The sequence below is a fragment of the Prionailurus bengalensis genome, chromosome C1 (assembly GCF_016509475.1).
Source record: "Prionailurus bengalensis isolate Pbe53 chromosome C1, Fcat_Pben_1.1_paternal_pri, whole genome shotgun sequence".
Lineage (NCBI taxonomy): Eukaryota > Metazoa > Chordata > Mammalia > Carnivora > Felidae > Prionailurus > Prionailurus bengalensis.
Window position 1 is genome coordinate 92,455,671 of NC_057345.1, and position 23,321 is coordinate 92,478,991.

General features: G+C 42.5%; 1 protein-coding gene across 1 annotated transcript in view; it reads right to left on the reverse strand.

Moving 5' to 3' along the window:
• Nucleotides 1-19,193, reverse strand: part of VAV3 (vav guanine nucleotide exchange factor 3) — a 353,794-nt gene extending 334,601 nt beyond the window's left edge. Inside the window, exon 1 of the mRNA XM_043575717.1 lies at nucleotides 18,891-19,193. Coding sequence (XP_043431652.1) covers nucleotides 18,891-19,094 — 204 coding nt within the window. The 5' untranslated portion in view covers nucleotides 19,095-19,193. The remainder of the gene's footprint in view (nucleotides 1-18,890) is intronic.
• Nucleotides 19,194-23,321: the final 4,128 nt, after the last annotated feature.

A 23,321-nucleotide genomic window follows, 5' to 3' on the forward strand; every position in this document is an offset into this window, starting at 1 on the left:
GGAGTTCAACCAACTGTTTGAATAGATGAGAGAACGAACTCGCTTTCTGAATGAACAAAGTACAGTTTTGAACTCACAGAGGTTAACGATGTAATACATAATAGCCTGCACGTCTGGGAAAGGCAAAACAAAATGGTTGGTGTTCTCAAGGGGAGGAAATGTATTGGGCATAATGTAATCTTTAAGGAATGCTCATCTTGGTCATTAAGGCCTGCTGCAATTTGGGTTAAGACGATTCTCCACCCAGCCTCCTGGCTGATTCAGGTGATGTTATTATAGGTCTTGGGTGAAGAGTGTTGGCCAAGAGGAAGGACTACTTGATGCTAAACTACGCTTGCTACAACCATTTGCCCACTTCTCTTCAGACTTGCCCTCATTAACATGAAAGATTATGTAAGAAAAAAGTAGGCAAGATCTAAATTACAGGGCATATTTAGGTTTTTAAAAAGGTCCTTGGAAAACATTTCAATATTTAATTTCACAGAGCAATTTGAAATCACAAAGGCTTTTAATTATACCTAAAATTCTTCTCTCCTGTGTTTATTGCTAATAAGTTACTATACATTTATTGCTAATAAATTATATTATTTATACATTCCTCAAGATCTACTGAGCATTACGTGCTGGTATTGTGTTCATCCCCAGGAATTCAGCAGTGAATAAATCTAAGTGGGCTCTGCTATCATGAGGCTTAGGTCTAGCAGGAACATCAATTCCTGAAACAAATATTTCTAAGGATGATAAGCTGCATAAATGGAGATATTGTGAGGTGGCTACCTGCATCCCATCTTACAGATGAGAAAACAGATTTAGTGAGATTAGTTTGCTCAGAGCCATCCAAGCAAATAAATAAGAACCAAACCTAAAGGATACCAAAGTCCTTGTTTTTAACCAAGACTTCAGGAATCTGCCTTTATGTCAGTTAGAAATACTTTTCTGCAAACCATCTGGCAGCATATTAACAAGAGCTGCAAAAATGTTTATAACTTTTGACATAGAAGATTCATTTTAGCAAATAAAGCTGAAAGCCATAACCCAAAATTGGGAAACAATCTATACAAAGACCATTATAATCATGCTACCTATAAAAGGTAAGAACTAGGGTGCCTGGGTGACTCAGTCAGTTAGGCATCTGACTCTTGGTTTTGGGTCAAGTCATGATCTCAGAGTTCGTGGGTTCGAGCCCTACATCAGGCTCTGTGCCTGCTTGGGATTCTTTCTTTCCCCTCTCTCTGCCCCTACCCCACCCTCTCTCTCTAAATAAACTTAAAAATTTTTTTAATAAAAATAGAAGATAAGAACTGGAAGTAATCCAAGTGACTGACTACAGAAACAGGGAGTATATCAAGTGGACTATTCATTGTTTTCACAACTGCATACTATTTCATTAGCACTTCCTATGTGATCCTGAGAAAATTACTCAGTCTTTTCTACAATTCTTCAGCTATAATTATTATATTCTCTTAATGGATCGCTCAACTATCTACAGAAACAAACAATAATACTACCTATAATTGTAATTAGTGGAAGCACTGTCCTTGCCACTTTCTGATTAAGAGTTTACAATGTGCAAAGCTGAGAGGCAGGAACTTGTTGAAGATTATCTCATCTAATCCTCAAAACAACCTACAGTATAGATCATGTTATTCTCTGGAGGCCACTAAGGGAAGGGAGAAATGAAAGGGCCTACCCTAGACCATACAGTTTATTAGTAGCACACACAATATTTTAACTGTAAAGCCGGTAACTAACCGTAAAGTTCCTTTCAGTACACAACGCCAATCCCTGCTTATCACAGAGAAATATCAAGGTTCAGAGAAACTGAGCCCAAAGAGGCTCAGAGGTCACAAAGCTAATTAGTGACAGAGCCAGGATTTGAATCCAAGTCTCCCAATTCCTGGTAGAGTGTTTTCTCTTTTTAACAGCACAGCAGTCAAATATGAAATCGCCAACAGGGAGATGAAATTGTGTAGGTTAAATTATTTTTAAAGTCCTAATATTCTAAGGGCTTTAGTTTCTATTAGCCTAAATAAAATATCTGAAGATAGAATACAACAGAAGAGAAAAATTTGCCAAAGACCAACAAGATGTTATTTCAAAAGGATTGTGGGAAAAGCCCTGTACCACACAAAGACTAGATGAGGTGGGAGAAGGAAAGAATCCCACATTATCACTAAGTGCCTACCATGCCCCCAGTGCGATGCCATTTTGCCTCGGAGTGCATTTGCCCTCCAAAACACTATGCAGGAGGGATCATCCCTATTTCACAAGCAAGAAAACTAGGATGCTGAGAGATTAAGAGATTTGCCTGCAGTTGCTCAACTAGTGGGGTGTGATTTGAACTCAGTCCTGTCTGATGCTAAAGTCCATGTTTTTTCAATACACCATGCTGCCTGCCACTGCAAGACAATTGGCGGGGTGTGAATTATATTTTTTTGCATCCTGTGATTAAGATGAGGGACAATCTGGCATTCTTGCTCAACCAACATTAAAGTTGGTGGCAGGGATTCATTAGTTATTCAATAGTCATTCATAGGAGCTCTCACTCTGTGCCAGGTACTAAGCTAAGAACAAAGCTGAAGAGCAAATGGACTGCAATTTCACGGAACTCATGATTTAGGAGAAATAACTTGTTTTGGTGTTGCCAAAAATATTTGTATTCCTGGGAATTTGAAACACCATTATCTGGCTTAAAAGATCAAAACCTCAATTCTCTTAGGAACTGAGTGTGTGTGGTTCAGTTTCTGGATGATGGAGGTTTATTTCTTTAAGCAACAGATCTCATTTCACAATTTTTATTATTTATAATTGACCATTGAATAACAGGGGTTTGAAGTACATGGGTCCACTTACATGCAGATTTTGTGAATACATGTATGTATAGCACTGTATTTTCCTTATGATTTTCTTAACATTTTTTTCTCTAGCTTACTTTATTGTACGAATATAGTATGATACATATGTGTTAATCAACAGGAGGGCTTCTGATCAACAGGCTATTAGTGGTTAAGTTTTGGGGAAGTCAAAAGTTATACACAGATTTTCAACTGCACAGGGGTGACGGGGGGGGGGTCAATGCCCTAACTCCCGTGTCATTCAAGAGTCAACTGTAATCATTTTTCAATGCTTTGTCAATTCTTCTAGGACATTCTGAGCTCCAAAATCTGAGACCTTGTATCCCCATCCCCACGGATTCCCCTATACTACTGTATCCATGGGATGGATGGATAGAGGAAGGTAGAGAGCAAAGCAGAGACAGCTGAATACAAGACAGTAAGACCTTTATAATAAGTACTTCACATAAATTCTAAATTCAAGTATTTTCCAATTTTCCCCAATTTTTTTTTAATTATTAACATGATTTAAACTTCTCTTGAGGGGGCAGCTGGGTGGCTGTCGGTTAAGGGTCTCTTGACTTCTGCTCGGGTCACAATCTTGTGGTTTGTGAGTTTGAGCCCCATGTCAGGCTCCATGCTAACAGTACAGAGACTGCTTGGGATTCTCTCTCCTCTCTCTCTCTCTCTCTCTCTCTCTCTCTCTGCCCCTCCCCTGCTGGTGCTAGCTCCCTCTCTGCCAAAATAAATCAACACTTTAAAAATAAATACACAAACAAACTTCCCTTGAGGGCCTGGGTCTTAAGTATTCTAAGAAAAGTAATGCCCTGTTATTCAGGAAACCAGGTAACCTTGGGCAAATCATTGCACAAATCAGAGGCCTGAGACAGCCAATTTTTAAAACCAAGGCGCAGAGCTAAAATTACCTCTAAGGACTTTTCCAGCTCCATAATTGTAGAACTCTTTGAACAATACAATCAGTTGCTATAATGGTCCATTCAAACAGGACCATCCTTCCCCACAGCCTAGTGCAGTATGTGGGCTACTTTGGCAGGATTCTCCATAGTCCAAGATTAATATAGTTTTTGAGTTGAGTCCATGGTTTATGGTTTTTTACTACTGTCCATTTAACTTTCAGCTGTTCCTCCTCATTTTAACTTGCAACATGTAATCTTCTTGGATTTATTAAAAAAAAAAAAACAGGCTTAAAATAAAAATAAAAAACAGGTACTCAATAAATATGCCATTCCTTTTCATTAAGCCTAAGTGCCAAACACCAAATGTGCATTACTATAATTAATTTCATCCTTAAACACTGCAAAAAGGAAAAAATGTAGAGAAGATCAGAGTGGTTAGGTTGCCCAAGATTATAAGTGGAACAGCTAGGACCCAAAGCCAGGCTGATGCATTCAAGGCCCAGGTGCTTTTCACTACACAACACTACTTCACAGGTTTATTAGAATAGTGTGTAAATGAAAAGTCCTTAGTCTTCAAGTCAGAATCTAGGAACCCTCTAATGGGTAGCGTAAATGAAGTTTAACGTATTGCATTTACATGGAATATAAGAAATCTATTTGATCTCTTCTCTAGAGAGGTGAGGGTATTACTATTAAACACATTTTTTCCATTTATTTATTTAAAACCCAGCAAGGCTTTAGGTGATGCCACATGGGCAAGCTTGTCAAATAGCTTAGGGCTAGCTCAATAGGTGACAAGTTAATTCACGTGCATCCTGGAAACTGGTGAACCATTTTTCTTAAACATGGAAGGGGGAAAAAAAAAACAGATCCTTTACCAAATTTCTCGTTACTCTTCACTATTGTCATTAAATGGAACTATATATTCAGAAAGATGGAAATTTAATAAGGATTTAACCATCAGAGCTACCACATAAATACTCCCAAGAGTCCAGCTTCACATTTTAGAATTTACAGGTATGAAATGGATGTTAACCACAATTCTGACATTCTCCCCTTAAATGGGGTCTCTGGAAGCGCCCAAATTTTCCACATTAGTGCCCATCCTGAACTCCGGAGATTTCAACTCCTGCTTCTTCCTTACTGAGGAACTGCTATATTCTACTGAATCCCCAAGTACAGTTTACGGGAAAACACAGGGTTTTATTTTCAAGTACTCTGTCATCATAAATAATCTCAACTCAAGCATTTCTTGTGTCGCTGACCATGGCCTAAGCTTACTAACTTCCTTTAGCCAACAAATACCTTTTCACATTTGAAGGTCAAATGCCAGGGAATTTAATACTTTTCTGCCAAATCTACATTTTGTAGTATCAATAAGTAGCAGAATTATCCTTTCTCTGTCAGGCACCGCACACATGATTGAGTTATATTAATTAACCCCCACCCCCCCCCCAACCCCCTTGCAAAATAAGGCTTGCAAATAGCAGGTGCTGTAAGCTGGCTGCAAGAGGGGACAGGCAGCCTTGTTGCCACTGGGAAGTGAAAAAGGTGACAGGTTTCTGGTTCACTGGTGGATGTTCACTTGAGCACACCACTGGGGTCTGGAGACCACAAACCAAGAAGAGTAGGTCTAGCATGCAGTACCCAATTTCTCAGAATCAAAGTTTTCATAACACCCGGTCCTCTCTGGGCTTCTAACTTATTAAACACACACTCTTCAAGACCCAAAACTCTCTCCCAAGAAAGCAGCAATAATTTGTAAAGTTTGGGACAGTTGCTACTTCTAGTAACAGTGGTCACCATCATGGGGAGTAAATGCGACAGACTGAGGATAAGACTCAAGAAGACTGGTAATGATAAAAATCAAGTGAACTTGCAGGGACTGAGGGAGAGTTGGGGACTCAATGTCTGGGATTTAGAGAGCTGGACCTCACTGGGGGGAATAAGAAGCCTAGAGGATCACAGAAGGCACTGCAAAGAGGTGACGTACACAGCAGCTGGTGCAGTGAGGCTGGGCAGTAAAAGCCCACTGGTGAGCAAGCTTCTCCAACAGCTCTCTTCAGCTTAGAGGCAAGAGCAGGAAAGCCAGTGGAGGAGGGCACTGCAGGGTGGGGGTCACCGGCGCATGTGACATCACAGAAGGTGAAGGGAACTGGGGATGAAAGAACGTATTGGAGCAGGACTCAGGAACACACAGCTAAGAACAAATGGACCAAGGAAGGAAGAGGTATCAGTCAACTAAAGAGCACTGGAAGGATACTGAATGGTACACTAGGTATGAGGGAGTGAGAGGTAGCAAGTCAGGAGCTTCCAGACAAAGCAAGAACAGGCTTTGGACATGATTTTAGATGCCTATTATGCAATCTGACTATAGTCTACTCCCTCAATGTTTAAGATATTCAAGAGAATAGGCCATCATCTGATATTCCAGGCCACACACCAAAGTCCTATGACTTAATATCTTCCTGCCAGGTGCAAATGGTGCAGCCATATTCCAGTATGAATGCTTTGGAGGATATTCCATCACTGCTCAGAGTAACTGTCCTCTTGGGGACATCACTGAGGTCTGAATGTCTTTGCACATTCTTTGTCTCACACACACTCTCCCCACTCCGTTTCTCAAGCCTTCTTCCTCTCCTGTAACCACTCAGGTCTCTGTCCTCTTCCTGGTCTCATCTCGCTCACCCAGCTGCATGCACTTCTGCACCTGCCTTGCAGTATCCGATGACTTACTTTATCCTCTCTGCATTCTTGCAAGACCCGACTCCAAGGTCAAATCTACTTTCTTCCAGCCCTACAAAAGCACAAAGTTCCTAGGATTTAGCTTTAGGACTCCAGTGTCCTGCACATAGGAGGTACTGGACAAATGTCTGTGGAAAGGACAGAAATATCTTGAGCCATGCAAACACATGAACATGTCATTCCCTGCACATCAGCAAAATTAACAATGCGTCCAAGAGAGCATTACCCCCTACCAAGCATATGCCGTGCTCATTCACTGTAACTCCGGTCTCCCATCCCACCCCCTGTTTTATAAGGACATGTCTGAAGTAAAATCCATGATGTACAGACTAAAAGCCACACAGGATCAAGGACTGAGTTTTATTTACCTTTGAGTTCTCTGTTTCTACTACAAAACCTAATATTTAGTAGACAAATTGATGACTTAATCAATGAACTCATATGCACAAATTCCCATAAAAACAAAACCAAACTGGGGCGCCTGGGTGGCGCAGTCGGTTAAGCGTCCGACTTCAGCCAGGTCACGATCTCGCGGTCCGTGAGTTCGAGCCCCGCGTCAGGCTCTGGGCTGATGGCTCGGAGCCTGGAGCCTGTTTCCGATTCTGTGTCTCCCTCTCTCTCTGCCCCTCCCCCGTTCATGCTCTGTCTCTCTCTGTCCTAAAAATAAACAAACATTGAAAAAAAAAATTAAAAAAAAAAAACAAAAAAACAAACTAAGAGCTATGAAATTACCAAAAAGCAAATAATCGTGAACTAATCTGACTCTAAAATAAATGAAAACCGGTTTCATTATTCTAGATATTCAGTGCAAAATAATACAATGTAATTTTGTACTTGCAGGGCAGGCCTTGCTTTTTCCCCAAGCATTTTCCTAGTCATTTCCTCATGCAATTCACCATCTAACCACTCAGCTTGGTAGCAGGAATGGGAAACTTCACTGCATTTGGAATTAGGACAATTGGACTCAAGTCCTGTCTTCACCACTTCCTGTCTGTGTGACCTTGAGAAAAGTCCTTTATCCAGTACACATTTCAATTTCCTTCTCTGTAGAGCAGTGATAAGATCTTGTTCTTCCTGGCTCTTAGACTTAGGAGGATCAAGGATGTGGGAGAGGAAGAAGGAAATAAAATCTTGCTGAATACCTACTATGCCCCAAGCATTTTACAAATATTATTTCTCACCACAACCCTGCAAAGTAGGTTTTACTATTTCTTGCCTTTAATATGAGAAAATGGAGACTCAACAACTAAAATAATTTTCCCAAATTTATCAAGTGCCAGAGCTGGGATTCAAACATATATGTCTTGTCCCAAAGCTCTCTTCATGAAATTATAATGCCTCCTTAATGAGCTCTAAACATGTATAAAAAAATTTTTAGCTGCTCTTCAGCATATTACTGATATGTCAGTATTTGCTGTTCTTGCTGTAAGTATGGAAGGCAGAGAAAAAGAAAAGCAGGTATTTGGTAAGGCCACATGTTAGAGACAGAGCTGGGCCTCTCATTCAGGTCTCCTGACTCCTGGCCTAAAGCCTTTTCATTAAACCATATTGCCCCCATGCTCCCAGGAAAAGGCTGCGGACATTAGTGGGCACAGGCATGATGCTTGTTTATTCAAGCCAGCTGTTACTGATCTATTTTGAGACAAGTACTTTGAAAATCATGGAAGGTGAGTATCAAGTGTTTCATTGACTATTCCATATTAATTGACCCTTTAGAGAACTCCCATGTGAGTAGCATATCCTGCTGGCTTCCTGTTAAGCAAGCAACTCAAAGGCTAACTACAATTCTTGCAACACATATTTTGAAAGCACACTTAGAGCAGTACAAAATACAATTCTAAAATAATTTTCTACAAAAAAATTATCTACTTTTCTGTTCATGGTTCTGTCCACTAAATGCTGAAGATTGGGGGAAGGCAGAATGCAAACTTGTGACTAGCCTTAATATAATGCAGGATCTGTGTTAACAGTTGGGGGGGGCAGGGGGTAATAGAATATTCTAAATAACAGCTAATAGGTGTGAATTTACAAGAATGGTTATAATAATGAAAGGGAGAAAAGACAACCATTTGAAAGCATGTCATTTAGAACAATGATGTTCCTGCTGCCCAGGGAAATAAACACAGGCATGCAAAATACCACGTGCTCAGGACCAGGTGTCACCAGGCACAGTATTAAAAGGCCAAGAAAGACCAGCTACACTCCTCCTCCTGCTCTCTCATTACCTTTCCTCAGCTTTTCTACCTGATTTTATTTCCTTTCACCATCTATACCTATCAGAGGTCTATCTCCCATTTTACACTGCTTAGGATGACAACTGTATAAAATTAACCAGTTGATACTCAATACCCTGAAACCAAAACTATTACTCAATAACTAGTATAGAGATACTATTATTGATAACCACAAAACCAATCTGAGAACATTCCTCCAAGCAAAGGCTACAAAAGAACAATGGAGGGGGGTGTCTGTTCACTGCAATTCACATTCAGATGTACCAATAGCCTTGCTAAAGGAATTCAGTTTTCTTTAAACATTCTAATTCTAATCTTGTCTTCACCCCAAGACTGTTCAACAACTACCTGTTAGTATAAGTTACTAAACTCTTAGCCTTGGAGAGTAGCTACCTCATGAAGATAAGTGATTGTTTCACATTGGTGTGACAAGGAGATATTTCATGGAAGGTGTAAACACTCTGCCTTGTATGTTTCTGCAGAAGTAGTAGTGACAATCATAGTAAAAATCATTCAGATTTATTGAGTATTTGTTATGTACCAGTCACAGAGCTAATTCACTCATTCAGCCCTTGCAGCCACAGTAGGGGGCAGGTTCCTTTATTATGCCTCTTTTAGAAATGAGGAAGCAGAAGAACAGACAGGTCTAGACACTTTCTTTAAATCACTCAGGTGGTAACTCATGAAATAATATTATCTGTTATTAGTAATGTCACTCAATGAACACCCATTTTGGTTTTTTTTAATGTTTATTATTTAGTTTTGAGAGAGAGAGAGCACGCACGAGAGAGCTCATGGGTGGGGGAGGGTTAGAGAGAGAAGGAGACACAGAATCAGAACCAGGCTCCAGGCTCTGAGCTGTCAGCACAGAGCCCGACACGAGGCTCAAACCCACGTGAGATCATGACTTGAGCTGAAGTCAGACGCTAACTGACTGAGCCACCCAGGTGCCCCACACGTTTTTGATTTTTAATGACACAGTGCCAAGTACATCTTAAAGATGTATAGATATATTTGAAAAGGTAGTAAACAAAGTCATCATTTCCCATCCATCCATGAATTTACTTTATGCCTATTTGGGTGTATCATGTATGAGTCCTGGTGTCAATTTCTAGAGATGTACATAAATGAATAAGCCTATGGCAGCCTCAAGCAGGTCACAGCCTGCAAAGGGCCACAAAATACTGCAAGATGGTACAAGGAGGGCTATGCTCCACCTGTGTACACTATACGGTGGGGCACAAAGCAGCAGGTGATCAGCCAGGGGGACTCTTGAATGGAATCTTCAATCACACAAATAAGGGCATTTCAAGCAGAGAAAGGGGCACATGCAGTAACCCAGGACATTTAACAGCACAGTTCATTTGAGAAGCCACAAAAAGTTTACAAGTACAGAGTGGAAGAAAACTTTGAGAGGTGGAGCAGGATTAGACGACAGGTCCTTGCATGCTTACTAAGGAATCTGGATTTTATCCCATTGTCCATAAGGAATCATTGGACAGTTATAAGGAGGTTGACTGACCACTTGCCCCAGTAGTTCAGGTAAACCCTAGGAAACCTCGGTCACTCTCCATCATCACACCCAATATCCAAGCAAGCTTTTGCAGCTCCACCTTGAAAATACATTCTGAATCAAATAAGGGGCGCCTGGGTGGCGCAGTCGGTTAAGCGTCCGACTTCAGCCAGGTCACGATCTCGCGGCCCGTGAGTTCGAGCCCCGCGTCGGGCTCTGGGCTGACGGCTCGGAGCCTGGAGCCTGTTTCCGATTCTGTGTCTCCCTCTCTCTCTGCCCCTCCCCCGTTCATGCTCTGTCTCTCTCTGTCCCCAAAATAAATAAACGTTGAAAAAAAAAAAAAACAACAAATGAGGGAAATAACAGCATATGTGCATTCAAATGGAAAGGTTCAGCAGAGAACTGAAGATGCAGGAAAGTATGGGGACAGAGTGATGAAGGGACTGACCATGGCTGTGGGAACGCTGATAATCTGCACATAGAACATGAGAGAAAGCCCCATCAATAGGAACGGATGCAAGAACCTGAGAATCTGAGGAAGTGATCCTCTGTTTTCTCAGTTGAGCAGGAAGCAAGGTCACCAGAAGAGAGGGAAAAGTGGAGACAAAGGTGAACGGGTTTCCACAAGAAAAGGTACCAAGGAGGTAGGAGGATGGGCAAAATGGGTGAAAGGGAGTGGGAGATACAGACTTGCACTTGTGAAAGGAGTCACAGGGATGAGATGAGAGGTATAGTATAGGGAATATAGTCAATGGCATTGTAATAACGTTGTATGGTGACAGATGGTGGGTACACTTGTGGCAAGCACAGCATAGTGTACAGACTTGTCCAATTACTATGTTGTACACATGAAATTAATTTAACTGTGTCAACTACAATTAAAAGAAGGGGGAAAAAAAGGCACAAGTGGTCATCTGGGTGAGTCGGAAAGTGAATGGTCTAGGGCAGTTCCCAAACTTTTCGGTCCCAGGATGTTATTACACTGGCCATTATTGATCAGCCTCAGCAGCTTCTGTTCGTGGGGGTCACATCTATCAACATTTAACATATTAGAATCCTCAACTGAGAAATCTTTAAAGTATCTACAAGCCCATAATCCATGGTCCACCTCAGCAATGACATCAGTGGCATCATGCAGCCTTTGAAAAACTCCACTATAAACCTTCGAGAAAATTAGAGAAAAGACAAATCATGTCTTAATTATAAAAGAGACGTTTGACCTTACGGAACTCCTAGAGTTATCTATGGCCCTGTCAGGAGTCCCCAGACCGTCCTTTGAGAACATCTGGTCTAGAGCACTGGGTAAAGCTGGGTAGCCTAGGTGCCTGCTGTGGTTAGGGATGATGAATTAAAAGTGAGAATAGTCTGAGTGATACAGGTTTTTCCTCCATCAGATCCAGCAGCCAAGTTGCAGGCAGGAGTAAATGGAGAGCTGGATTTAACCAGGGTTGCACTTTACTCAAATGAGTATTGCAAATCAAGAGAAACTGGTATCATAATGGCTGCAGTATTTAAAATCAGGAGGAAGGAAATGAAGACATGAAGGCAGGGAAGAGGTGGCAGGAGCTCAAAAGCTTGTTGGACTTTAGGTATTAGAATAAGCCAGAAAGAAAAGAGTAGTAGGAGAATATGACACTTGACACTGAGAATACAAAAGGTAACTATTAATAGTTTCAAACTCATCATTTAAAACTGAATGCACTCCCTCTCCCTCTGAAATCTGTACCTACTCTATATTACCCTCCCTCCCAAATCCCCCCAGAAAGAGAGGCTCATCCTAGATACTCCTGACTCTCACTGCATTGAAGAGGCCCCAAAGCCTTGTCCATTCCAACTCTCCATAATGTCCATCTTTTTGTCCTTCTCTAGCCTTCCTGTCCTGCCCTTTCTCTGCCATGGCATTCACCGGCCCCTCCCTCCCCTGACTGAACTTCAGCAGCAGCCCTGTTCATGCCCAGTTCTGCTCCATCAAGCTCACCCTTCACTCTGCTGGGGGTGAACTTTGCACAATGAAGTTCATCATGTGATTGTCCGCACTCCATCCATGAAATGATTGTACCAACAGAGGTGGAGGTGTCAAACAGGCAGGTACAGGCTATGTGAATTTGGAGTCCACCGAGGTATGAAACGTAGGTAACACTACAGTGACATGACAGGATACAGGAAAGAGAATATGAACAAAGACAATGAAAGAGGCAACTCAAATTTCCTCAGAATGTTTAAAGAGAAACCAGCAAAGGAAACAGGAGATATTAAGTCATGAGACAATGAGGAAATGTGTAGTGTGGTGGTAATCAAGGGAGAGTTTCAGAAGCAGCAGAAAAGGCCATGTGAAATGCCATAGAGAGTTTTAGAAAAATAATTTTGAAAAGGGTTGTATTTGAAAATGAGGAAATTGGTATCCACACTGAATCAAAACTGCATTACAAACATGATATAATTTTCCCCACCAAAAAAACAAACAAAAAAAACACCAAACTACGTTCCCATTTTCCTCACCCTGGTAGGCATGGGATTATACCTCACCACCAATAATGTCTCAGCATTTTAATCCTTTATCTCAGGCTCTGGTTCCTAGAGATCCCAGGTTAAGCCATCAAGTATCCTACAGAACCAGTCCTTAAGATGCCTTAATATGCCTTAACATTGGTATCAAGTTTAACATTATGCTGACAGATTATCCAAAAGAATAATCTAACAAATGGCAAAGAGGTTAGTGACTTCTGTGAAGCCATGACATTATTTTGAACTGATTGACCAAAACCGTAATAGAGCACAGCACTCTTTTCCGACAACGAACGCCATTTTTCCTCCCTTCAGTATAACCCAATCATCTTCACACAGCACCATCTCGGGGGAGTATAGGCATGTGTTTGGAATGTACACCTTAATGCTAAAATTAACATAATCATGGTTTTTCAAACTATGTAAAGTTATGTATAGCAAAAATAGAGTTCTCTTTGCCTTTTTTGAAAAAGTAGGAACAGCATTAAAACCCCAACTGCAGGTTAATAGCCTGGAAGGAAATCCTGGGGACAATACTAGTATACTCTTTTAGAAATGCTGTATCACCAACACTTGATGCTCAGAGGTTAAAAAAAAAAAAAAGAAAGAAAGAAAGAAAAGAAAACTAACAATGACTGAGAGGAAATGGGGATATGGTATTCAGAAAAGGAGCAATCAGTGAAAATTTTTAGGAACACATTAAGTTTTATATTTTCTTATACACATATTTTTCACACATACATATACAAGACTTCCATATGATAAAATTTATCTAAATCTAAAAGAGCTCTTTTAATAGGTATAGAATTAAAATTCTACTGGACAAGAAAATAACCCTCTAGATCTCTTTTCCCTAAAAGCCACCACCGTAGCAACAATACTCCTGGAGAGGGGTATAGCCCTCTGTACTGATCATCTCCTCCTACCTGTTCTTCTCCAATGGGGTGTTTGCCCATCACACACCAAATCGGTTTCTCTCAAATCACCAAAATATTTCATTTGACAATCTATCTTCCATCTTTGTTTTACTTCATCTATCAGCAGCATTGACATGTCTGCTCACTCTGTCTCCCAGAAACACTTTATTTGCTTGGTTTCCTGAAACCACACTCTGCTGACTTCCCTCCTGCCTCATGGCCATTCTCTCTCAGCTCCTTTTTGGTTCTCATCTTTCTACCCTTGACACACGGGTAGGCCCAATAGCTTACTCCTTTGACCTCTTCTTTCTAAACACTACTTTTTGGGTGATTTCATCCAATCTCATGATTTTGAATACCACCTATACCCGACTCCAAAATTCACATCTACATTCCCAACTTCTCCGCTGCCTGCTCAGTCTCTCCACCTAAATGTCTACAGGGCATTTCAAACATAACTAACTCCAAGTCTCCCCCATCCTCGAACATCCACCCAGAGCTATCCTAGCTCTAGTTTTCCCCATCTCAGCAATAGCAACTCCCTCTTTCCAATTTCTTAAGCCAAAATTCTGGAGTCATTCTTGGCTCTTCCCTTCTCATACACATAATCTGGTTCCATCAATAAACTCCTAGGGCACCTGAATGGCTCAGTTAAGTGTTCAACTCTTGATTTCGGCTCCAGTCATGTTCTCATGGTCATGAGACTGAACCCTGCACCAGGCTCTCTGTTAAGTATGGAGCCTGCTTAAGATTCTTTCTCTGCCCCTCCCCCCCACCCACACTCTAAGATAAATAAACATTAAAAAAATAAACAAACTACTGCCCCTCCCTTCAGAATATATCCAGAACTTAATTATTTGTCACCCTCTGCCCTGCTATCACTCTGGTCAGAGTTGCCGTCATCTCTTGCCGAAGTGACTATATGAACCTGACGGCTTCCATTCTTGCTGTTCTACAGCACAGTGGCCAGAGTGTCCCTGTTCAAAGGTAAGTCAGGTCAGGGGACTTCCCATTTCACTCAGAGTGAAAGTCAAAGTCCTTACAATGACACATTAGGCTTAAAAAGCTGGCTCCTATTTTCTCTGACCTCATCGTGACCACTCTTTCCCACATTCTCCTCCAGTCACAATGGCCTTGCTTTTCCTCCAGTATACCCACCATTTAATTGACCTCAGGACCTCTGCACTTGGTATTCCCTTGCCAGGCATATTCTTCTTTCAAAACATCCATATTCCTACATTCCTTCACTCTCTTCAGGTCCCTGCTCACCTGTTATCCCCTCAGAGAAGCCTTTCTTGACTACCTTCTAAAAAAAAAAAAAAAATCAAATGATATTTTGCTTTAGTCCCTTACTGGGTTGAAATCTCTTCATATGACATTATATAGCCATTTCATTCTTTATTGTCCATCTCCCCTACTAAAATATAAATCCTTTTAGGGCAGGGATTTTGTTGTGTTTGTTTATTGCTCCAAGCCAGTATCTACAACAGTTCCTAGGACACAGAACCAGATATTTGTTGAAAGAACCCTGGAAGCCTGAATAATTCATTTTAAGACAATTCAAAGTTTACCCATACCATACACAAATGGTCAGTAAATTCAAATATATTATCATCCCAAGACGTAGAATAAAGAAAAATTTTAAATTACAAAACAGTAGGATTAAGATAATCTCATTGATAGATCTCGGGGCCCCTGGGGGGCTCAGTCAATTAAGCATCCAACCCTTGGTTTCAGCTCAGGTCATGATCTCATGGTTTGTGAGTTCAATCCCCACATCAGGCACAGAGCCTGCTTGGGATTCTCTCTTACCCTCTGCTCCCTCCCCTGTGTTCTCTCTCTAAAACAAAGAAAAATGAAAGGTATATATATATATATATTTATATGTATTTTTGAACTGAAGAAGATCCTCCTCCTCCTCCTAATATAGCAAGACTAAAAAGACGGGTAGCACAGCCAGGAAGAACAGTTGGAGACTGGGATCCCATTTATAATTCTATTTTGAAGGATTATTAAGACCTCAAGATTCAAACATATAATTGAGAAATTATTTGCAGGTTTTTTAATGCAAACAAGGCAGAAGGCTAACAATAAGAGAATGGAAGAAATCGCACTCGTTGGAGATACTCTTATCAAAAGGGGCTACTCACTGTATAGCCTGTTACAGGATAATTAAAAACAGCCAATAAGCAAAACATCAACAAACTAAAATTCCCTTTGTCAACATCTGTTCATCACAGTCTCAAATGCGACAAAACTCTGAGGTGAGACTTTATAGTTATTTCCTGGCTTGGAAGACCATGTGCTATAAAGAAATTCAAATTAATATCATCTTCAACAGAACCTAAATCAGGTGGACAGAAGGACTCGTAGACACTAGAAATGGCAAAAGCCTTTATAGTAATGACATCTCTAAATTCAGAAGAATAAAGTCTGATGGGATGCAGGTCAGGATTTCACTGGGTTACCAGGTTATTTACCATACCATGAATACTGCTGATGGGGTAGGAGCCTTAGAACCAGAAGCAGCTAGAAAGACAGAAGTTAGATCCAGAAATAGAGAGGTCTGCCCAAAGGGGTTTATGGACCTTACAATTGTTTTTTTTTTTTTAATTTTTTTTTCAACGTTTATTTATTTTTGGGACAGAGAGAGACAGAGCATGAACGGGGGAGGGGCAGAGAGAGAGGGAGACACAGAATCGGAAACAGGCTCCAGGCTCCGAGCCATCAGCCCAGAGCCTGACGCGGGGCTCGAACTCACGGAGCGCGAGATCGGGACCTGGCTGAAGTCGGACGCTTAACCGACTGCGCCACCCAGGCGCCCCTACAATTGTTTTAACAATTGTAACTCTTCTATATGACATATAACTCTTCTAACTCTTTATATGACAATAGCAAAAAAACAAGAAAATGTTTTAATTTTACTACTAGTGGACACCTATAGGTGAGCACTGTAGGCATGTTAAATAGATCACCTTGCTTAATGAAACCGTTAATAAGTGTCACTTAAGGATTTAACAACAATCTGTATAATACAGACTCAGCTGTTCAGCCACCTTCTCTCTCTGCAAAGTGGTCACGAACCAAGAAGGAAGCCACAACAGACATCACCATATTCAGGCAGTAGCCTCCCAGGGTTCACTTTTGAGAAAAGCCCTCACTCGCAGGACATTACAGAGGAAAACTGCATTGAATTTGGAACCAGAAAGCTCAGGGCTGGACAGATTAAGAATCCAAAAGCAAAATAGCCTAAGGAAAGCCATTTAGCTGTTTACCTCATTATAACCCAGTAGCTTATCTGATAGCACAGTGCTGTAATTCCTTTACAGGGCAAGGATCCCGATGTGTTCACTGTGGTACCCCCAGTAGGGATTTCAGTTCTCAGAGTATCAGCTGTGCTCCATTTTCATTAGTGATACTTACAATGATTATCCTCAGTCACCAAAAATTTATATTACAAATATATTCTACAAAGACCAAAATCACATTTGAAAATATTTTCATCCATTGTTAACAATCAAATAAAGGTTAGAAGATCAAAAGAGGGAGATTCTCAGCTGTCCAGAGAGATTGATTATTAGGAACAAATTATTGAACAGCCCCCGAGAGTTCCAGGAAACTGAAGTTTCAGGAAGTGCACACAATACTGTATTCCCTGCTGGTGGGCCAAGCCATCCTGACCCACACTGCCTCCTGAGGCTGCTGGCCAGGTGGAAAATAGTGATCTGTAAACTCGATAGCCAAGTGCAGCTCCAGTAGAACTTTGCTCAGAACAACAACTTCCAGTTTAATGAAAATGTCTGTTAACCCCTTAACAGGATATCCAGAATTGAGACAACTTTGAAGAGGTCCATAGAGTTAGCAATCACCACCCAGGATTATGGGAAAGTATGAAATAATTTACCCACTTCTGAAATCATATGGTTCTCACCCCTTACAAGCCTGTTTTGTCTTGGGGACTGCTAAGCAGCTGACTGAAGACAGGATAGGCGAGGAATATAGAATTTGGGGTGCAGAGGGCCCCTGATGAAACACCGACATCAAGATGAAGAGATGAATGTGTGTGCTCTAACTTTAAACCCACGATTATTTAATCTTATGAGTCAATTATACTGTAAAAGGCACTGCTCTAGTTGCTAAGTGGTTGAGACTATCATTCAGGAGTAGTGATAAAATGTCATGGAAGGGAGCTCCTCCTCCCTGTTAAGTTGAACGTGGTTATTTTATATAATGGGAAAAAGCAAAGAGATGTGCTGAACCGTGTTCAAGATCTGTCCGCATGGAAACTTTCTGACGGGACCAAAAAAAAAAAAAAAAAAAAAAAACTACTATTCCTCTGAGCCGTGACTTTTGAGTGGACTCGGACACATGCAGCCTTCCAGAGTTGTTTTTAACCCCTCGAAGAGGCACCGCCAGGCAAAGCTCCAGCCACAGGAGCCAAGCGTGCACCAACCACACCACCTGAGCAAGCACCGAACGAAGGAAAAGCAGAAGGTCTTAGCGAAACTTGTTTCCTGTCGCCGCTGAGAGGCTGGACTCGCTCCTTCTCACATGGCTTCGGAGAAGCTGTAAACACAACCTCGCTGGCCAGCTGGCCACAAGCTCCGGGGGCTTTCGGGAGCAACCGCTGCACGGTGCTCCCTTTTCCTCCCTTTGACCAGTGTCATTCCCGTACAGATAACGGTACAGGAACGCCCTCCACTTCCTAGAGTCATCATTTATGTCATGGTTCCTCTTTCAAGAAAACATGGGGACAACACGCAAAGCAAAAGAACAGAATAAGAGCAAAATTACCCCCATCATCTCCCTGTATCCCTCTCCATTGTTACTATAAAAGAGCTGGAGCAAATTCCTTTTGTTGTCCTACACGCACACACACGCGCGCGAGCACACACACACACACACACACACACACACACACACACAAAAGTAGGTGAAGGACACCCTAAGACAAGACAGTTTATTTTTTCCCGCCTCACAGAAAGCCTTTACGAAATCCTCATTACCGTCTCCGGACGCAGGACTTCAGCATTCAGCTGAAGACCTAAACCACCCAAACCATTCCAGGCCAAGGTACAAAAAGCCGAAGCTGTTCCCAAAGCAGAAGGCTGGGAGGCAGGGCAAGCTGAGCGCACCTAGACGTTTGCATTTACACAAAGAAATTAGCCGGATGATTAATGGGAGATGCCGGCTGGAGGCGGAGGCGCCCGCGCCGGCTTCCTTACCTGGGACATCTGCGGCCTCAGGTTGATCTCCTTCAGGTTGATGGAGTGCGCCCGGAGGTTGTTGAGCAGCTGGCAGAGCAGGACTCCATCGCGAAGGGTCTGCGCCAGGTCAAACACCTGCGCCGAGTCCCAGGTCACCCGGTGGTTGGCCGGCAGCACCTTGCAGTGGATGAGCCACTGCGCGCACTGCTTCCAGGGCTCCATACCCGACGGCTCCGGGACACGGCCCGGCCGGGGCAGGCGGCGAGGATGGGGCCGCCGCCGCCGCGGTTCCTCCGCGCCCCGCCGACGCCAGCCGCGGCCCGCCGCTGCCCTGCGGCGGTGCGGGGGTGCGGGGAAGCAGGCGCCGCGGCGGGCGGGTCGGGGGCTCCGCGCGGGGCTCGGCTCCAGTCCCGGCCCGGCTCCTCCGCCGCCCGGCCGCCGCTGCAGCGAGTCCCGCGCGCTCTCCGTGCGCCCCGGCCGGCTCGGCGGCGGCGGCGCACAGGCTTCCGACTCGCGAGCCCGGCGCCCGGCGACTGAGCATGCCCAGCGCGCCGGCCGCTCTCGCTGCCGTCTGCGAGTCCCAAGAGGCGCGGTGGGAGAGCGCCGCCGCCCCGGCCTGGGGTCTGTGCCCGCAGCGGGAAGGGGGGGCGCCCAGCGCCCCCGCCCACTAAGAGCCCGCAGGTGTCCAGGGAGTTTTCCCTCGGGCTGGCTTCCCGGTTTGGGGAGAGTGGGGCTGAACACTAATACAGAGGGGTCTCCTACTGAGACCCCTCGATGGCTACATAAAAATTTTTAAAGGGTCCGAGGGGAGTAAAGGATTAATTAGGGCCCCTGGACTCCCCAGAGAAACGAAAAAATGGCCCAAAGCATCTTGAGAGCGCAGTGCTTAAAGTTTTAGAGATCGTCACCCCTCACCCCTTTCTGTTCTAGCCCCTGAATTCTCTTCCTAGAGATAATTTCTGTTTCTCCAAGTTAGTTGCTGGTAAGGATGTTTTGGCACCTTAAAAGTGTGTGGGGAAACGCTTGCGGGAACCTGCCCCTAACCCCTGAGCCTATTTCGATGCCAGGTGTTTTTCACTTAGACGGTTTCCCTCTCAGACTCGTAACTGCTCCTCGTCGCAATCCTAACGCTTTTCTGATCGCAAAGAAACCTTCGGGGGAGAAATAGGCGGGTGAGACGCCCCCGGAGCGCAGGCGGCCACACTGCGCATGCGCCGGTGAGCCAGGCCCAGGTGGCTGGGACAGCAATTAGCATCAGTCCTCAGCTGCGCGGGTCGGGCTAAGCTCTGAGACCCTTAGCAAAGTTGTACCGTGCCCCCCCGAAACTCACAGCTGACTCAAGCAGAGCAGTCACATTTCTTAAATCCTCTGGGGACTCCTAACTGGGCCCCGTTTACTCCCGCTGCCCCTCAAAACCAAAAACAGTGTTTAAACTATTTATGGCATAATACCACCACATTGAACTCTTACTGTTTTATATAAATGTGGTTGGGGCTCACCCTTTCGAGACGTATCCTTTGAAAATTTAAAAATAAAAAGTAATGAAACCCAATAGGTGGGATTTTAGATTTTTTTCTATTACATTTCCGTAGCTCAAATTTCTATTATGAACCATATTAATTTTATAAAAAAGGTCAAAATGTTTTTTAAAGCATATCTGATCTGTTAAGGACAGGGACTGTGTCCTTTTCCATTAGCCTGTGAAAATCGTAGCACACTGTGTACGCTGAGCATTAAACAATAAGTCAGCCTGAGGATTTCCTTTCCTCACATGCATCCTTCCCCAGCAGTTTCCCCTTGTGTTCAACCCAGATTACATCAATGGCACCATGTTTCCTAAACTACAATTTTGGCAAATAAATCATACTAAGCTTTACATATCTTTAGAAACAAAACCAACACATCTGAATCACCATGTAATACACAATCTTGCATAAAGAGAAATTAAAATGAAAAAGAAGTTGCACTTGAAAAAGAATAACAAGGTATAAATTCCATTTCAGGTAGCAATGGATCGTTCTTGGGTTTTGTAGGATATTTCCAAAACCCAGGTAATATACACTATACCAAGAGGCAGACTGGGTTTAGAGTTTGAGCTCCGCTGGTTTCTAGCAACATGACCTTGAGAAAATTACCAAATTCCTCTAACCTTCAGTTTCCACGTATGTAAAAGGGGAAAAATAATACCTCATGGTGTTGGCAGAATCTAATGATACAACGCCTTGCTCTTCAAAATGCAGTCCATGGGCCAGCAGCACCACTCAGGAGCTTGTTAGATATGTCAACTCTTGAGCTCTACCCCCAGACCAAATGAATCAAAGCCTACCTTTTAACAAGATCCCCAGGTGCTACATACTTATGTTAAAGTCTGAGAAGCACTGATATAATGCATAAAACGTCTGCTGCCTAACACTTAGAGCTCCATAATCATTAACCAATAGCTTTGAGTTCACAGATAGGCAGCAATGACCAAACAAGTTCTATTTAACTTTTTTTTACAATTAATATATACTGTATCATAATATATAATATGACTTCAAAATATAAAACCAGAGAGTAGAGAGAAGGGCAAGAGGAAAAGATATGGAAGGCCTAGAAGGTAAGGAAGCTAGAGAAACAGAGTTACTCAAGCAAACAAGGGGCTAAGTGTCAAAATGTGAATCATGTGGAACTCATTAAAGTGTCAGAAATTGGGCAAGAACAAAAATGACAATGGGCTTTTTTGAGCTGTCAGCCAAATTCCTTTTCCTTTAAAATCTTACCACCCAGTGACAGTGAAAGCTGGGAGATAAGGACTAAATTCCATCAGTGGCACTCTTTGCTAGTCCAGCGCCCCAGGGTTCGAGTGAAGGCCATTCTTGCATGTGTAACTTGTGACTAGGACTCAGCGGACCCACTGCCCTGAGGCGTGCGTTAGTTCCTGAGGCACATCCACACTCTACCATTTATTGAATGCCAAGCCCTCTGTTGGCCACTCACAAACATTAACTCCAAGTTAGAAGATGTTCCCCTTTCCTAACAGATGAAGAAAGGATATCAAAGGCATTAAGCACCCTTCTTCTGGGTTACTAAGCTCTCAAAACAGGGTGAATTTGGGCTCCACATCTGTGTTGTTTCTATTCAAAGCTGCTCCCCATTATAATAATCACTTTAGTGAATTTAACTACTAGTTTAAATCTCTCCCCACTAGACTGAAACACCTTGAAGGTAAGGATGGTGACTTATTCATCTCCACATTCCCAGAACTAACCTTGGTGATTGGCATACCATAAGCGCTCAATAAATATTAGTTGAGTAAGTGAGTAATGAGTGAACAAATGAGCTATGTTGCCTCTTTCTACTCTCTCTGTCCTCTCTTCCTGGTAGTGAAAAGATCAGGAAACATTCATGGTGTTATTATCAGGCCACATGAAGAGAAGGTCTGCTCCATCCTGTGTGTCTCGCTAGCCTTTCTGGGCCCTCCAGCATATCAGGCACCCTTTCTTCTCTCTTGCATTGCTCTGAACTTTGGATCTTTGCCTCAGCCTTACTTAGTATAAAAATGGGAAACAGTATGGGTGGCATCTGAGCTTCAGGAAAGACAAGACAGCAATAGATGAAGGATATCACACTCCAGGTCTCTTTCCACATTCAAAATTACCCCATAATCAGAAAGTAAGGATTAGAGAATTCACTAGGTTATGCATCAGTCCTAACATACCACAGAACTATAAAGTAAAGGAGATGAGAGCCACATAAAGTCATTTCTTGCTACAATCTGTGCTGTCACTCAGTCTTTGCCAATTTTTTTCTTTTTATTCTTTCAACTGTTAAGTTTACAAAAGCACTAAGATCTACCACCAAGAAATTCTGAAACCTAAATTTCTTATTCCTTATTTTATTTGTTTTGTATCACAGAAGTGAATCACTGATGCTATAAAGCATATCAAAGGTAAATCCATTTGCAGTGCTTAGGTGACTCAGTTGGTTAAGCGTCCAACTTCGACTCAGGTCATGATCTGTGATCTGTGAGTTCGAGCCCCACATTGGACTCTGTGCTAACAGATCGGAGCCTGGAGCCTGCTTTGGATTCTGTGTCTCCCTCTCTCTTTGCTCCTCCACCACTCACACTCTGTCTCTCCCTCTCTTGAAAATAAACATTTAAAAAAAGATAAATCTATTCATGAAAGCATTAAAAAGGCAAAAACAGAAATAATGTAGACTACAAACTGAATTCCAGACTCTGTGTCTGTTAGGTTAATTTTCTTCAGTTACAATCAAATGTAGTTTTGTTTCACAAACATTAGGGATGTAGGCTTTAAGTTTCTAGTAATTTGATAATGTTTTAAAATAAACACCAAAGAACCACTTCAAAGATAGGATGGGTTAGAGTGACATTTCTATAACAACCATTCTTCTAATAAATATGAATGTAGTTATTCAAATAAGTGTGAATTTAAATATTTTTAG